Below are 17,942 nucleotides of genomic sequence, written 5' to 3'. Positions count from 1 at the left end.
CTGGTGTGGATATCCATCACCTTTAACAATTTTCCCTCATGCATCATTTCCTTATCAAAACACAGATGAACATGAAATGGCCTTTACTGCAAATACTGTTTATTTCCTAGACCCAATTTAAACACAGATTGCAGCCTTTAAAATCCTTTTTAAAATACGTAACACAAGCATGTACCTCACAAGGAACCTGACTAGTCAAAACCCTTAGTAACTCCTGTATTGCTGCTCTTTTGAGGGTAGAAGATTTCATGTGAACTAACGCAGTGTTTATGGTAAGGGAGATGCACACTCTCCACTGAGCTTTGTCAATACTTACATGCTAAGCCCAGTTCTTATTAAGTCTAGGTTACACACTGCTATTCCAAAGTAGTATTTCTCTTTAACTCAAGTAGATGGTGTTCATTGCAAATCCCAGGGCCTGTGTGTTCTTTTTGGTCTGCTTGTGAACAAGTATCCACAGTGAACTCGGATGAGCTCATCATATTCTTTGTTTTTGTGACTTCAGCCTGATTTGCATTTAGGATGTCAGAGAGTAAATCTTGTCTCTGACACTTCTAACTCTCATCTTTGTCCACAAGTTAGCACCAGTCTTTCTAACAGGTCTCAAGAGAAAATTCCTTTGACAGCCAGGAACAGTGAAGGAAAGAATAATTCACAGTGAAGCCCAGAGGTTTTCCCAACTCATATAATACGTTATATCAGCATGATCAAATAAGCTTATGCTACATTTGCAGAGTTTCATTCTGAATGTCTTTTCAGAAGATCTAATCTACACTTGATTTAATTAAAAATCTTGTGTCTCTACTTTCTCTTTTATGACAGATCTCTTAAATAAAGGGATGCTAAGAATTTCAGACATAAGAAGTATAGCATGAAATGACAACAGTGTGCACTTCTGCTGGAGCAGTTTTATTGCAGCCAGTATCACTTTCTTCACTCTGAGCATTGCTTTTTTTAAACAAGGATGTGTACAGAAGTGTATTTGCCTGAAGGGAAAATCCTTAGGAAGTAAAAATAGGAAAAGATTTTCTTTCAACTTCAATGTACACAAAAGGAAGTTATAATGTACTGTGACCAGACTGTGTTCAAAACTCTCTGTCTCTGGATCTCACCTCTCCTGCACAGCAGAGCTTAGCTGGCACTTTCCTACCCTTCTGGTGCCTTCTTCTGCACATTCTGCAGAACCAGGAACTACACAGGTGCAGAAAAAAAGGCAGATCCAGTCGAAATGTAGCAGACTAGGACACTGTGAAAGGCAAATCTATTTTCTTACTGTCCTTCCTTACTGGCCCTGCAGAGATCTCCCAGTCCAGTTGTATTGCTTCAGTCTCTTCCACCTTCATGAAAGAAACCTACGCTAATCCCCCTTAAAAATCTGGAGCAAGGAGGTTCCACTCATATTGAATAAATGTGAAGACAGGGAAAATAAATACCCCTCCTTGACCCTGAAAAACTAGAAACTCCATGAACTCAGAGATCCCTATTCAGATTGTCTGTTATCAGCCTTCTTTCACAGGTATGGCTGTAGAAACTGAGGACCCACCATGTGATAAGCCTCTGGAGCACACATTAGCTCTGTGAAATGTAGTTTAATCACAAAGGAGTTTGATTTCTTACCACTGCACTGCAGGATGCCATTTCTCTCACCCGCAGCATCACTTCTTGGCTAAATGTTGTTGGCCAAAATACTTGTGACACTAGTCCTCTGCTGCAGGCTTCCTGTGCTGTCAGCTTTCTCCCACAGAACAACATTTCATTGGCCTGTGAAACCAAAAGATTACATGTGATTGTGTGTTATCAGTCTCTCAAAGGTTTTTCCATACTTGCCTGCTATTTTCAGGATTAAATTTACAAATGGTCTCCTCTATCCTTCCATACTGCAAAACCCTTTAAAAGGAGTTTCGGTAGCTATTTAAGGATTGTGCAGGTGGCCAGAGCACAGCATGGGTTTCACTTAAGAGAAATGTGCTGGCATGCATGATGAATTTATACTGCTGATTCTACAAGAGTAACTGTCAGTGCTACTGTGCCAAGAGTCATGGATCCTAGTATATAATACTATGTGGGGGCAAATTCTGCTTTGTTATATTGGTAAAAACTAAGCAACCTTACTGTAATTACTATGGATTATCTTTAGAGAGCAAAAGGCAGTTTCTTGGTCTGTCACTGCACAATCCTACCATGGTACAGACAACGGCTCTGTAACACTACTCTGCTAATGCATTACTTCCCATTTCTACCATGACCTTGACAATCTTTGCTTTTTCAATCTGTGTTCAATCCTTCTTGTGCACAGCATGTGTAATACACTGAATTCTGAAGTCATTTTGTGGTAAGAAACGGGTAGGGATTAGATGAACTTTCCAGAGATTTCATTTCCACTCATGCCAATTAACAGGAACATTTGTTTTCTGTTTTAAGAGAGAAAGAAGAGCACGGATTTAAGAAGGAAGGGTTCCTCAGCAAACTGAGGTTGAAAACCTTACCAGTGCAACCCCCAGAATTTGTGGGAATGTGTATGATGAGCAGCCAGCTGGAGTGAGTCGGATTGTTGCATATGGTGTCTGAAACCACGCCTTCTCACTTGCCCAAACGATATCACATAGTGGTAAAATAGAAGCTCCTAACCCAAGAGCAGGGCCGTTGATAGCAACCACAATGGGCTTCTTAAACTGAATAAAAGCTTTTACAAAATCCCTAAAACAAAAAATAGAAGAAAGACCTTGAATACAAAAGTTAAGTCTCAGATAAACAGCCAAACTTAAAGTACTTAATCTGAAAGCAAATTAGAACCGCAGATGAACACAATAAATGACATGGCCCAGTTTTATGAGGTCAGAATTGCAAGCTACTTTCTAGTTTGCACATGGAAAAGTTTGCTTATGTTTAGTTATTTAATCTTTTGCGTACCTGGCGTATTAAATAATTTTGTGTATGTTGTATGTGAACTGATTAACTGGAACACGCTGACTTTCTGCAGAATGGTTTGGTCAGGTTTAGTTTTACTTCTGGAATAGTAATTCATGAGTTTGTACACAGAGTGCTTCTCAGTTTGCTCCACAATGGCTAGTATGGGTTCTGATGATCTGGTTTGACTAACCTGATGGACATATTATAGCATGAAAGAGAGAAACCTCATAGGTGTACCGATGAATATCCATTTTTTTCTAAGTTCTCTTGAGACCCTAGATCAGATGCTACTCCAAGTCCCATACATGGATTGGGAGATAGTAAACATTGCTGGCACACCAGCAGAAAGAACAAGACCCAAAAGGGGTGTCAGAGAGAGAGAAATGTCTGAACAGGAAAAAATCAGCCAAGTGATCTGTCGAGTCTTCGCTGCAAATGTCTTCAGCAAAGACGTAACAAAGCAGATGCCCTTGCTTGCACAACAGTAAATATGAAGCGATGGGAAATAATGGGAAACTAGATGTGATCGGATTCATCAGGACGAATGAACCAGAACATGTTAAATTCTGTGCAGTGAGGAGATATTTAAAATAAGCTACCTATCAGCAACAGTGGAAAAGATACCTGTTGAATGGAACAGCCTATACCCCAATTAGGAAAAAGCATGAGTGTAACTGAGCAAATTATGGGCTCCAGCAGCTCAGTGCACAGCAGGTACATGGAAGGAAACGAGATGCTCAATTACTTTAGAAAAGAGACATGTATAAATCAAATTTGAAACAAAAGAGGAGTCTGTTCCTGCCTGGTTCACACAAAGAGTGTACCTTTGCTGACAGATCTGAGGAAAGAACATTTTGTCAAATGTGCCCTTTCAATGGGTTGTGGTTCTGCCACTGAGGTCAAAAAGACCCAGTCTTCTGTTTCTCGGAGCAGAGGCTGTGCTTGGCAGGTCAGAGTGCCCATATGGCAAAAACCGGAAAAGATACCAAACAAAAATGTTTTATGGGACAAGGGCACTGCCTATATTTTAAATGAAAACAAAGAGCCTGAGGTAAGCCAGCATTACCTATTCAATGAATGAGTTCTGGTTTTCCAACTACTTAGTAAAGTGTTGATCTTTGACCATGGGAAAATAGATGATCGTGGGTTTGATGCAGCTCTCTACATACTGTCAGCAGTAAAACACAAGATAAGGAGCAAGATAAAGAGAGCGAAATAAGGAACTTATCTGGCCTCTGAAGACATGTCTTTCTAGAAGCAGGGTTACGAAGAGTCGTGGTTCATTTCTGTTTGCAGAAGCAATGCTGTTCCCTTATCTTGTTATTTCTTCAGTTGTTGACTGTGGATAACTGCACTTTAATTCCAGAATTCTGACAGCCTTAGTAAGTGAGCCTTCCAAGTAGGACTACAGATGGGTATAGGGATGTGATGAATGACTGGTAAAAAGAACCATGGATAAATGGTGGCAGCAGATCTGAGAACCATGTGAAGGCAGAAGAAAACGGTGTGATGGAGAAAAGCCGGAAGGATGTGTTGATAAATGGGCCTGAGAGTGAATATGGAAAAGCAATTAGGAATGTGCAGAGGAAGCAGTTAGATGATGGGAAGGAAGAACAAAGCAGAACATATTAGTGAAGAGTTGAAGGAAACGCGAAATCTTCATACGAATAAGCAAGGAAAGGAGTATCTGGAGATTCGGAGAGAGTGGAACCGAACACTGAGAAGACACAAGGAGCTTCCGTCATGAGGAAAGGATGGGAGCAGAGAGGATGGTACCAAGGATGGGTGTGGAAGATGCCACCTGTAGGATGGAGTCGAAGGCTATGATGTTGGGAACTTTTGAGGGGAACAACTCTATTTGGTCTACAGAAGCTGCAGCGAACAAAACTCCACTCAACCGTGTTCCCTGTTTGGTACGTTACCTATTTCAGTGAATTGTCTTCATACCCAGAACCTGGCATGTTTCCACATCTCCAAAACTGTAAGTTCACACCCTTAGTTTCTGGGCTAGAAGATCCTTGTTTTGATCCAATGTAGTCTTTCAGGAGCACTTAAGATTGTAACTGTTATTCCACAGTAGAAACAGAAGCTCAGACAAGAAAAAGTGTCACATGCAGAAGGCTTTTGATTTTGCTAGAGGATGTCTAGGAAGCTGACCATCAAATACACTTTGGGATGCTGCATGCGAGGGCTCGTAAGTATGTCAAAGGCTATAAAGAAGTCGAATAAGTGAAGTAATCCTTCTCTGTTTTCTTCTGAGCACACCCAGAATTTTATGTATCGGGTCACGTAAGAATGCCTGACTGACGATGCAAGACTGATGCTGGGAATGCCTTCCAATGGGGCTTTCTCCTGCCAGGCTCTGTAGGCTACATACATGCAGCAGTGCAGTCTGTCTGCGTCTTCTCTGCTTCTAGAGTGTAATGCCAGATACACATCTGGATGGTGGCAGCTTGGGCTGATGGATTTATGTTCGATACCTGAAGAGGAGCCACAGGGCCACACACAAGCCCCAAAGGCAGTGGATGAGGACAAGAGCCAAATGAACGAATCTTTTACATAAGATGAATACAGATGACAGGTATTTAAACTTCATTTTTGACTTGTGATCACTATATGAGATCCATACTTCAGAAAGTGGAAACATACAGTAATCAAGACTTTAACTTCATTTTGTTACAAGTCTAACTTGATGTACAGTAGTGGAGGCAGAGACCCATTAATATGTTTGAGGACATCCTAACCACTGAAAAGCAAAGTGTACATTTTTTTTCTACTCGTATTACAGTATATTTTCATTAGTTGAGTCCTTTGTTCACACAAAACACAGAGAGTGCTAAACGGAAAACGTAGTGTATTGTTTCCAGAAGTACAACAAAAATCTATTTCCAGTGGGCCTGAAGCCGATGTTCTTGACAAGGAGAAGCACATTGTATCAGTATTTCAAGGGTGTTCTGTGAGTCCAAGGGTAGAAAAAATGAGTATTATAGTCTATTTTATACTCGTATATATGTGGAAATTCTAAGTATAACTGTATATTAAATGTGTGTGGATTAATGTATACATAAATAACAATACCTATCTACATAACTTTTACATGAATATTATTAAATTTGTATCTTCTAATGCAGTGCAAGCATGTCTGTATTTTCAAAAAAAACAGTGATTTTCTTTCCTCACTTATTTTGGTTCCACATTACTTAAAATCCCTCACATGAAAGTAAAAAATAAATTAGGATATGTACTCCAAGAGGTTTTTCTTTTTTTAAACTATCTCTATATGATATTCAAGCATAGCTAGGCTTGTTATATTTAAGAAGTTAACTTTAAATTCTTTCAAAGTAATTACCACCTTCAGAATTTCAAAAGTATTAAACGGAATCCAAACGGTTCTACAGCAGTTTTAACCAAGATAATTGGTGATTAATAGATGTCATGTAATAACTAAACGTGATTTTATGTTATACTAACATATGGAAAAGACAGATCTGTTGTAAAACAAATTATTTAATATTGCTTCACAGACTTGTTGCATTAAGTTTTTAAGCTCTCAGGAGAGTAATATTTATTTGTAGAAAGTGGGGGGACAAAAATACGGACCAAGCCCTCTCCTGGTACAGACTGGTGAAATACCATTGGCTTTAATGGACTGATGTTGATTTATACTGGAAGACTGGGCAAATACGTATAAAAAAAACCTTGTGGATAATGGAAATTTTTGGTGATGTATTGTGCAGATTGATTTGTAGACTGCATGTCATAAGCCCTGGATTTCGATTAAGGTAATGTGATTTTTGTATCAGGAAAGTCACATTTTAGTTATGAAAATAAAACTACATTTGCATATATATTAAGTTATTTCAGTTTAAGAAAAAGAGTGGAGACCCTTCTAATAAGGTTCTAAAATACAGTGGCAGACTACTATTTCAACAGAATATGAGTAAGCCATGGAGTTCTTGTTTGTACTGAAATTCATTACAATGACGAACATCAAAATGAGTAAAGTATCTGCCTTTCAAGAACCACTTTAGAACATAAAGCAGTGACTGATTTGGATAAACAACAAAGTTGTATTTGAATTTGGAGGAATGATTTCAAATATTAAATACAGAGAATTGGGAAAAAAAGAAATCCCTGTGGATATCAGCACTGGAATGAATGTGCAATGTTTTCTAACATTGAGAAGGTCCAAGGTTCTTACTGAACAGATTTGTAGGCCTATAATTAGAATGCAATCGACAATTAAATATACAGCAGTTTTTGGACCTGATATATACCTTTATAATCACACACTGCATTTCATAATTTAGAGATCATAGGTAAGCTTGGGTCACCTTATAGCTTCTGCAATCCTAGTGCTTTCCTTTCTTCTGTCACTGGATAACCTGCCCATTAAATATGAGTAATCTAGGCCACTACAGAATACACTTCCCACTGCGCTGAGAAGTAAGAGTTTACTGTCATCAGCTGATGCATTGCACAATGCTCTCCGAACTTCCTTCATGATCTGTGGATAAAGAAAAGTAAACAATTCGACATGCATGCCGTTGCAATACCATTTCCCTAGTTTTACAAACCTTATCAACCTTGAGAGACTTAAATTTTGGGCACTATTAATACTTACATCAATTATATGTATATATTTATCTAATTTTAACATGCTTAGAATGAGAACACTGCGAGTTCACAAAATATTGTGTATTTGGAAGCGCTTTGTTGATGATTACTAATTCAAAAAGTTTTTAGGAGTTTGGTTGTTTTTTACTTTTTGCTATGGAAAATTCTAGCCAGCTTACGCTATCTGGTTGCAATTTCATAATTTCAAATATAACTTTTTTATTTTCGTGGTGTATATTCAGTGGATATATATATATTTCATTGCTGTATCTTCAGTAAAATGGGTATCACAACAGTAACCAATTATCCTCAACAAGCTGTGAGCAAAATCTATAAATGCCAGTTTTCAGTTCTTCAACTATTTCGGTTTATATGACTTGAACCAGAGTAAAGCAGGACAACAGGACACACACATTAACATGACAAACGTTCATTTTTCTGTGTTCAATGATATTGTTAAAGTCTATAAAAGTCAGAGCAAAAAAAGGCACTTAAAAGAGACATTTCTGCTCTGATTTACAACTGGACAAAGCTAATAGCTGCCCCATAAATCAAACCTAAAATCCAAACAGAACTGAACTGCTCATATTATAAGAAAATGGCCTTTTACTTTCTTACAATGAGAATTGTTTCCCTAATGATTTTTAGAAGGAAATATTATTTTAAAAACGTCTTGTTCAGTTACCATTCAGCATGGTTTTTCAGCTGTTACTGATTTCAGCTACTTCAGCTTCTGCTCTTCCCTTTAGTGATTTGTTCCTTACTTGAAGGGCCATGAGTTCATCAAGTATGATGCATCCTATGCTTAAACATACACGTGTTACAGTATTTCCTACACACAGGGTCCTGTTGAGTCAATTTTTTCTCTTTTGTACTGCAAGATTTGCTGTTAATTTAGGCAAACCCCAGCAAAATGTAGTTGGGGAATTAGATATGGTTTCCATGTGAGACAAACGGAAGATTTTAGGCTTGTTAGTATTTTTGTTCACTACTTTGTTTCCAAAAATTCTTTAGATCTCTGAAATGCTTTATTTAAGAAATGTCTCTAAACTTGTGAGTTTTGTTTACACAAAACCTGACAGTTTTTTAATTAGAAATCCTGTGGTTTGTGAGACCAGGCTTGAATCAGTATGTTCAAACCCCGCAGTGTAATGCTACCTGCCTGCTTTCCATATGCGTTTGCATAGTAATGATTGCTACTGGCTGCTGAAACCAGGACAGGAGAAAGCAGGTAGTGAACTTCTTGATGCTTCACTTTCATAAGTGCACTTCAGAATGCCTGTAATACTGAGTATGTGACAGTGGGTGGAAGTGAAGTAATTAAAAGCAGCAGAATTTGAAAGTGTATTTGAAATTCTTGTGCAGGTATGAAAATGTCATCAGTGATTTTACAAGTACTATGTATTCCCAGAGCCTCAGGGGCTGTATCAGCCCTAAGCTGGTAAAAAACCACAGCAAAACTGCACATTTTGTAAAGGGGAAACAGAGGAACCTAAAACCTCTGTTCAAAGTTAAAAACAAACTTGAAAAGGTGGTAGGTGTTAGAATACAAAAAGACATGTATTTTGATATTCCTAGTTCCATGTGAATGTAAGACTGTCCTCTTAGTTTATTTTAAATATTCTCAAAATATGCTCTTTCTTAGGGAGGGTGTATAAATAATACCAGGGAATACCAGTCAAACATTTTTATATATAATGAGAGTGTTGTTTTATTATTCAGCAATTTTCTTTACCATTCTCCTTCCTCCAGTGATACTTGCATTTGTACCATATCTTTGATGTTATCACTGCTATCTTTCAAACACATCATTACCATTCCAAACCTGTCTCTTTTATCTTGCCCCTCATTGATCTGGATGGTTAAAGCCATCTGAAAGTATACCAAACTTTCGAGCAAATCTGATACTACCTGCAGGAAAACCCAATATTGTGGTATCACTGTTCAGTGTTTTGGAGAGGGTGATATTAAAAGTCCATTATTAGGAACTGATTTCTCAGATATGGTGGAAAATAGGAATGTTTCAACAGCATTTTGGATAGTATGTTTGAGCAGCAGTGGAAATTCAGTTCCACTGCTCTAGTCATTTATAGCAAAAGTAAATAGTATCGAAACCGAGGAAACCATAACATATCAGTGTTTTCAAGCTCCAAAAATTATTTCTTTTAAATCTGTAAGTTTGTCACTAACTTTATAATCAAAAGGTGCTCAGAAACTCACTGGAATACACCAATGCCAGCAAAGTCAATCCTCGTTCCCTTGCCCTATGCCCAGTCCTTTGCTGGTGCAGTCCAAAATCCACCTTGTCACTCAGCCTGGCTCTAGCAAACCTCATTGTTGCTTCCCAATGCCTTGGCATCATGGCTTTCCTCATATATTATCTGGGTATGGGTATTTTGCCACAGATGTTTATATGATTATAGGAAAGTTACTAACAATAAAATAAACACAAAAAAGAAAGTTTGTCTATAGGGCTGTAGAACTGTGCATTAAACTGCAGTAAAGTAAATGTTTTTTTAAATCAGAACTACAGTCTGGTTTTCCATTTAATGATGTAGTTTTCCATTCAATGGTGTAGTGAATTCAGTTTGCAAATACAGAGATACTACATGTCAGATTACATTTTCCTTTCCTCTCTTCCATAGTCTTTAAACCTGCCCTTATTTTGGTATAACTATGGCATTTGTCCAATAAAATTTTACTTTTCCTATTGCACCATATCTAAAATGTGCAAGGATCCATAAGTAGTATTCTCCTATTCCATGTTTGTTTTTTTTTTTTATCAATTAGCTTTTTATGGTCTTTTATTTAATTTTCAGTTGTGGGAACAGTATTTCTATTTGAATACATTTGACAAAAATTTCTGAGGAAGTGCGTACTGATCAGTGTGGGCCAGTTATTTAGCTTGTGATAATCAACTGAATTGTAAATTTAGACCAGGCCTAATGATTCACATACTGTTTTACTGAAACCCAAATATATAATAAAATTATCACGTTCTCAAAAGTTGCTTACTTTTTGAATCCTGTCAAGGATTAAATCCTGGTTATTTCCTTAACAGGACACCTCATGTTGCAAAATAAACATAAAATGTGTGAAAACTTCATTAAACTTCTAAGAGCTTATTTTAATGCCTTTTACTGGATGCTGGAAATTTAAAAGGCATTTGTTGCTCTTTGCTTTCAATCTTGCTCGCATTCTGGGGAAACCCCAGAGCTGGGAATTTATCACCATGATTACACAAAGTCTCTTGAACACAAGTTTCCTGTTCATATAAACAGGAATACTGCTTTAAACATTTAATTTCTCTGAATCTCTAAGGATTCCCTGTTGATATTTGTAAAGGTAAATATTCTGTAAATACTGTAACAAACCAGAATTTTAAAGTAATTCAGTTATTCTTACAACCTCTTCCTCACTTGTACCTTTCTACATAGATAACTTTTTTTTTTTACTTGCTGACTCTGCAAACAGATTGTGAGTCCTCCCTGCTGGATTAATGAAGGATGTAGGAATGTGTAAGGTTGGCTTCAGGCAGAAGTATCTGGCCAAACCTGACAAGTTGTCTATGTATGAAAGCAAAAATACAGAGAACAGTAAACTTGCATCTGTCTCTTCGTTTTATTTTATTTTATTTAAAGTTAAGAAAATTGTAAGCAAGAAGTGAAGGCAAACCAGTGCTCCAAAATGCACCTGGTAGAACTTTGCACCCTGTAACTTTCATGGCTAGGAACCTGAAACCTGATTCAAGTGTAACTGAGGTTGTAATATCAGTCTTCAATGGAAACATTAGCTGTCTGGGGTATATTTTGCCTTTAATTCATATATTATGAATATATCAATAAGCTAGGAATATTAATTCCTAGTGCAACAGTGTAAAGTAAAAAGCATGGATGGATCCATTTAATCTTAATTTTGAAACAGAATTTGGATCCTTGAAATGTGCTGAGTTAAAATAGCAGTATCATCACTGGAGAAAGAACTTCAGAACCAGCAAAAGACCCATGAGAGAAAATGTCTTAATGGAATTTATAATGATGAAATACTTTCCATATCTATTTTGAAAATTAATTTTAAAGGTAGCAAGACTCAGCCACTGAAATAAAAAAAACCTGTGCTGTTTCATGACACTGGCTTGGAAGTCTTATGAGGCCTTGTAAAAAGCAAGAAAGAATTTCTGCAGAAAAAGCTCAACTACCAGAGTAGCACTGAGCCAACTTCAATCAATACAAGGCTAGAAGGAGCATGGGCACATTTAATGCTAAAATCACCTGCACATGCCCACAGGTGTGATGTGGTCACCACAAACAGGACCAAGATTCAGGGAGATGTCTCTTAAGATTTTTCTTTTTTTGGTATAAATAAATCTTTTGGTTTTTAATTAAACTGGCATAAATAGCAGAGGCCAGCAGTTCAACAAAACTATTACATTTCACCTGGCAGTTAAGATAAAGCACAAAAGCAAGCAGTGCTGTTTAGGGGTGGGAGTGATTTTGTATAAGCTTAATTTTATGACTGTGGTCAGTGCAAACCTTTTTTTTTTTCCCAACGTAGATACATGGCCAAGAATAACCACATCACTATTTTAACCACAGCAGGTAGAGCTACCCTGAGTAAATTAATCATTTACTACTTGGCAAATATAATGTACTGGATGTCTAATTAAGCTTGAAGTTAATGTTTCTTTTGACAAAATGAAACTCCCATTCTTCATTCTGTGGGAGTTTTGTTTTTGCACTTGCTGTTCACTGGTGGTAAGAGGCTTCAAAACTGAAAATGCTGTAAATGTCCCTAAAATATTCTGGCAGTTTGCCTCACCTATGGCAATGGGTGACAAACTGCAGGGACAAGGAATTCAACATATTCCTCCTTTCAGTTCCTTGGATTTCTGCAGGAGTTGCAGCAAGGATGTGGAATTGCCAGTACTGGAGGTGCAGGATTTTGTGGTGTGAATGATCATGGGCAGCAGCCTGGATGCAGGCCAAATAAGTCATTTCATGTGTGCCAGGAAGCAGCCTTCAGAAGGCAAGAGCTTTCAATTGCTCTCAGCCTGGATTAGTTTTAAACAGACGTACTCAATGTGTGGAACACATTACCTTGACTAATTCCTGGCTATCCAGATCCTGGTCAGTAATGTAGTTTTATAAAACGCATTCCCTAGTTTTCAAGTGAGCTTCAATAAAGGTTCTAAAAATAAGTTTACACCAGTGATGCAAGAGAAGTTCTATTACATGCTTATCATTTACTCTTCCACAGAGGTGGCTTCCCAGCATATGGAGTATTTCCAAGGAATGAAGCAGACTGGTTTGGCAGACCTGAAGAGCCTGAATTAATTCACTGATTTGAGCATTTGAACACTGCTGATACGGAACAGCACAGCCAGCAGCATAAAGGTAAGGCTGTTCAGCCTGAACATAGCAAGTTCTTGACTTCATACTTTTTTCAGGCCCTTGAGCTCTTCATTTAAATTACCTGTGGTATCAGTTAGTAGTAATTAATACATGGAGATGGAATGATGGATTTTATGCAATCTAAAGCGTCTGTGTTAAAAGCTAGTGTCAGCTAGGAATTAGTATTAAAAGTTTGGTGTTCTGTGTTAATTACCAAGATAGTTCTTTTAAATATGATAAAGTTTAAAAACTAAGAGCTCAAAAACTAGGTTCATTCTCTGCATTGATGTACCTGTGTAGGTGTGCATTTGGGAAGGGGAGTCAAATTTAGGGCTCATCATACCTGCTAGTGGTTTTATCTGAAGCTCATTATAAGTAATTAATTTCACAGTTACTCGGTTTCTTATTGAATAACTCCTCAAAGCTACAGCCTCCTTCTCCCTCAGATGTTGCTCAAACTGATATTTCATATCCTGTTATCTTGAAGTCACTGTGTAGGACAGAGCTGCACTGGCACGTCTGGGGGCAGAAGAGGCAGAGATCTGCCACAGTGCAGCCTGCCCTCTGCAGGCAGAGGAACTCTACCTGCAGAATGCTCAGAGTGGCAAAACTGGTGCTGGGAGGCACCTCCTGTTCTTTCCTCTCTGATCTATATCAGCCCCTTTCAATCAGTTCATTACTGCCCATGTGGAACAGGGCTCAAGCATGTTCCCTCCTCTCCAGGAGAGATTTTATATTTATTTGACACCATTTTACTTCTGACATAGGAGTGGTACACCTGAGCATTGCTGCCCGCTATTCTGGGATCACAGGGAACGGAAGGAAAAGCTGCTCAGTCCTTTCCCTAACCCATATATTTACTGGAGCAGTAAGTACAAGCTACAAGCCCAAGTCTGACAGTAAGTGTGTAATGTTTGGAACAAGGGGATTCATTAATATCATTTATATGTTGTACAACCGTATGAATTGAGCTGAGAACAGAGCCCCTAATTGGTGCAGATTTCACAAGCAAAGGCTAATAAAGTGATTCAGAATAAAACGGAATTGGGCATCAATATATACACTTACAATTACTGTCTCATCATGTTGCCTGAAATTCTCTGTCTGCAAAAACTGGAGCACTATTTAAATAATAAAATGAAAAAAAACTAGATTTCTCTCTTGGACAGTAAGTATCAGTAACTTCAACATGAGAAAAACTCTGTCACACAACTAACTCCATGCTGGAAGTACTGATTCTGCCATTTCTTTCCCTGCTTCTGACTTTGGTTTCAGATAGGTAAATTAAAAATTAATTCCTCTGCATTCTTCCGGATAGGAATCCCAAGCATGGGAAAGGTTAGATGTACCTGAACTCCGTGTTTCTTTTCTAAGATAATCAATTAGGGAAAAATACACAAAATGCAGTTCAAGTGCCGTGTTTGCAAGATAACCCACACATTAATATGGCTTTTTCTGGCCTTCATGGCTACACGCTTACCTCTGGGGTCAACGCATTGTTATCTGAAGTCTGACTTGACAGCAAAATATGCGTGAAACCATATTCTTTCCGGACTACAATGTCCCTGAACCGGCAGTTACTTTCATTTTGACGCACGCTGTATCTTACTCTCTTATCGAAGACATAATCTTTCTCCCCATCTAGTTTCCTTTTCACAGTGCTGTGTAGATTCAAGCTTCCATTGGCCAGAGAAGAACCTTTCAGATGGAAAGAATCAAAGCACAATTATGTCTCAGTCTTGGAGAAATGGAACTATACTTTCTATTGGCTTAAACACTGTTCAGTATTTACAGTACCCTCTACATGATAAATGTGATAAATCAAAAATGTGCCTGGCTAGTTATATGTAGCCGCAAGCCATTCTTACTGTATTCCAACATGCAGTACTTTTTGTTGGCGCATCAGACAATTGAATTGTATAGCATGTACCACTGGGACCGTTGATGGGATTCAGTTCTGCTTTGAAAAAGGACTTTGAAAAGTGATTGTATCATCTGAATTTGGGGTGACCAGGTTTGAAGAAATATGACAGGTTTAGCCCAAATCCCTTCTTTCAAAAGGTACATCTTCTTTCTCTCACAAAGGCCAAAAAATCATTATCAAGTTCAAGTGACAACCGGAATACGCAGCTGTGGCACATCTCCATGTGTCACACAGAGTAAGTTAGGAGAGTTCTTACTAAGCTGACATAACCAGGATTCTCTTTCACTTACCCTTGTGTTAGTGTTAGAAGCAGCCATCCTCTGCTCTCACCCCAAGCTTCTGCTCATTACTTTTACATGAACAGTAATTGCTGACTTTTGACTAATGGGTATGATATCAACAGTGGATTTTGTATATAGGAAATATTAGTGCTGATGCCATTTCTAGAAGGTACTCAGCACTATGGAAAAAGGGGAACTATGACAAAGAATATACAGTTCCTCCTTAAAAACTAATGAGTTATAGTACATCAATTTTAAAAGACAATTTATTCTGACTTACGCTGTGTATGAGCTGTAAACTATTACTCTGCTTATGTTTACAGTTTCTCTCTAATAGGCAATATATAATGATTGTTAACAATGCTGAGCTGGAGTGTTGAAAACATCTCTACAAGATTTTTATGCAACGCTCTTTTTCTAATTACAGATGTTTCATGCTATTGCCATGAAAAATAACACAGAGGCAGGTCATTGAGGAACTGAGATTAAAGTCAGTCTGTTCATTGAAACAGTTTCGATGAAGAAAATTATCCCAGCCAAACCCAGCACATTCTCCAAATCTGTTGTTTAAACAGACAAAAGCCCAAGAGATGCTGTATTTAAGAAAGGCCAAGAAAGAGCTGAATGAAAACACCTTTGTTTGTTTTGTTCTTCACTCCTGCCAAAGCTGACCTATTCTAGCTTCTGGAATGAAATAGCCAGGAGCTTCTGAAGGGCAGATGACATGAGTATTAGAGCACAGATATAATTTAAATGACCACGATCCAATTAAAAATGCTCTTCTGGAATAAAAATGGAGAATTCGCAACAGATTACTCTCCAAAATCACTTACCCTCATTTTAGATTAGCTATTTTTCCACTTCATGTTTATATAGGTACCTGAAGTGTCTGATACCTCTCAGCTGGCAATGGCCCGTGGAATTGCTCATAGTGTGTGAAATGCCTATATATACACTGCAGTTATGATATGTGATGCTAAAACACATAGTATGTTTAACGGTATTTCCCTGGTGCATCATTTGGCCCCATCATGTAACATATACATGTGGGTACACATATATTTACACACAGAAACTCATGTTTGTTAAAAAGTCTGCTATTTCAATCACAAAACTCTTTTTCATTGTTAAATTAACAGATACCATCTAAAGCACTGCCTGCACTACACTGAATAGAGGATGCAACTTGTGCCATACAAATATTGACAAATTATATCAGATCACCTATTTGAAAAAACATCATTTGAAGCCAGCAGAATTTGAAATTTTTTTCCAATTATCTGCAATGGTATGAATCACAATGTGCTTGAATTTTTAAAATTTTTAATAATTTATTATTTTTCATAAGGTTTTGCTACGGCATATATTTTGACAAGTATTCCTACACACAAAAATGGACTTGTGAAATTACTAATGGAAAACTAGTATAATTGGGAATACACTGAAGCAAATTATTAACTGAGGCAGACTTTTAAATACTGTACTTTTATCTATTCAGTCTTTACAGTGTTGCTTGATCCAGGAATAAGCTACTAAGATGTGAAGAGTTAAATACCCTAAAAAAGTGTAAAGAATGTACAAAATCAAAGGCACACATGAACACTGAATGGAGGATGTATTGACTATCTACCTACTGTTAAAGACTGTGCCCCATCTATTTTAAATACTGATGGGAAGAGAATAGTGAAAGATTAATTCTCACAGATAATCCAGCTCAACAAAAAGCGCCATAGTAATAATTTTAATTTTTCTTGTATTCTTTGTTTGAGATATATATTCAGTTTGTGAATTAACGTATGATGCAAGAAACTATAGATCTTGTCACAGTACTTTAACTATCTGCATGCTAACTGGCCAGAGGAAAGATCTGAATTTAATAGGAGAGAAAACATGAATGGAAAAAGTGACATTCCTAAGAATGGATGATCAACATACAGTGAGTAAACTGTTGTTTTGGTGTATACAGTAAATCCCTGTAATCTTGTTTGATCTGGCAAACTGGAGAAAATGATCAGCAAAACCTAAAGACAAGACTCATGTGAAACCAGGCCCATTGAGCATGTCTGCATGGATGTGATGGAGCTTGAACCATGAAAGCATTGTCCACATTGTCTCTGCATAGCACCTGCTTAATGTGCACAAGGGTGACAGTACCTTAATATGTCAAGATAAAAAATGACTGGGACATAAGGGAAAAAGAGACATTCTCAAAGCAATCCATACTGCATCTGAAACAAATTAGGGTGTCACAAATTAACTACGGAAGCTTTAGGTACCTCTAAGTCTGGTTCACTGGCTGAGTATTAAGTATTTGACAATCAAAGTATAAAAAACCCCCAGAATGTGTGAAAATATTCCTTCATTTAATGAGATTTTAATCTAATTATTACTTGACTTTAATCATTAGTAGAAGTCATGGAATATCTAAACCAACACTGATATTTTGAAGAAGCTTCAATACTTTTTAAAGGCACATAAGACACTCCCACACCACTGGTGACTCTAGTAATCTAAGAAGGCAGTAAAGGATGTTAGTTAAGGAGAAAATGCAAACTTGGACACTTTCTGCAGTCCCTTCTCCTAGTATCATCCCTAAGTGGTGTACAGGAATAGGACAGGATTCATCCTTCCTTTTTCCTTCAGTATTTGCTCATGGACCTTTTCATGGATTTCCCTAATCCCCTCTGAGTCTGCTGACGCTGTCTGTCTCCACAGCTTCCTGTGGTATCACTTTGAGAAGTTGTGCAGCCGCTACACAGAGAAGAATTTTCTTTGATCTGTGCTCTTATCTGATATTCTACCAGTTTCAGTGAGTGGTCC

At 37.7% G+C, this 17,942-nt stretch overlaps 1 protein-coding gene across 1 annotated transcript in view; it reads right to left on the bottom strand.

The window, feature by feature from the left end:
- The window catches only part of CDYL2 (chromodomain Y like 2), a 57,535-nt gene that overhangs the window by 1,365 nt on the left and 38,228 nt on the right, over positions 1-17,942 (bottom strand). Inside the window, exons 3-6 of the mRNA XM_061372781.1 lie at positions 14,398-14,615; positions 7,245-7,417; positions 2,487-2,697; positions 1,618-1,761 (exon numbers count right to left, since the gene is read on the bottom strand). Of these exons, the coding sequence (XP_061228765.1) occupies positions 1,618-1,761; positions 2,487-2,697; positions 7,245-7,417; positions 14,398-14,615 (746 nt within the window). The remainder of the gene's footprint in view (positions 1-1,617; positions 1,762-2,486; positions 2,698-7,244; positions 7,418-14,397; positions 14,616-17,942) is intronic.

This window comes from Neopsephotus bourkii, unplaced genomic scaffold (genome assembly GCF_033783945.1).
Source record: "Neopsephotus bourkii isolate Nb327-2 ecotype Australia unplaced genomic scaffold, CSIRO-AGI_Nbou_v1 NB_1616, whole genome shotgun sequence".
In the NCBI taxonomy this organism is placed as follows: Eukaryota; Metazoa; Chordata; class Aves; order Psittaciformes; family Psittacidae; genus Neopsephotus; species Neopsephotus bourkii.
The sequence above is the reverse complement of the archived record's forward strand: the minus strand, read 5'-3'. Positions and strand labels throughout refer to the sequence as shown.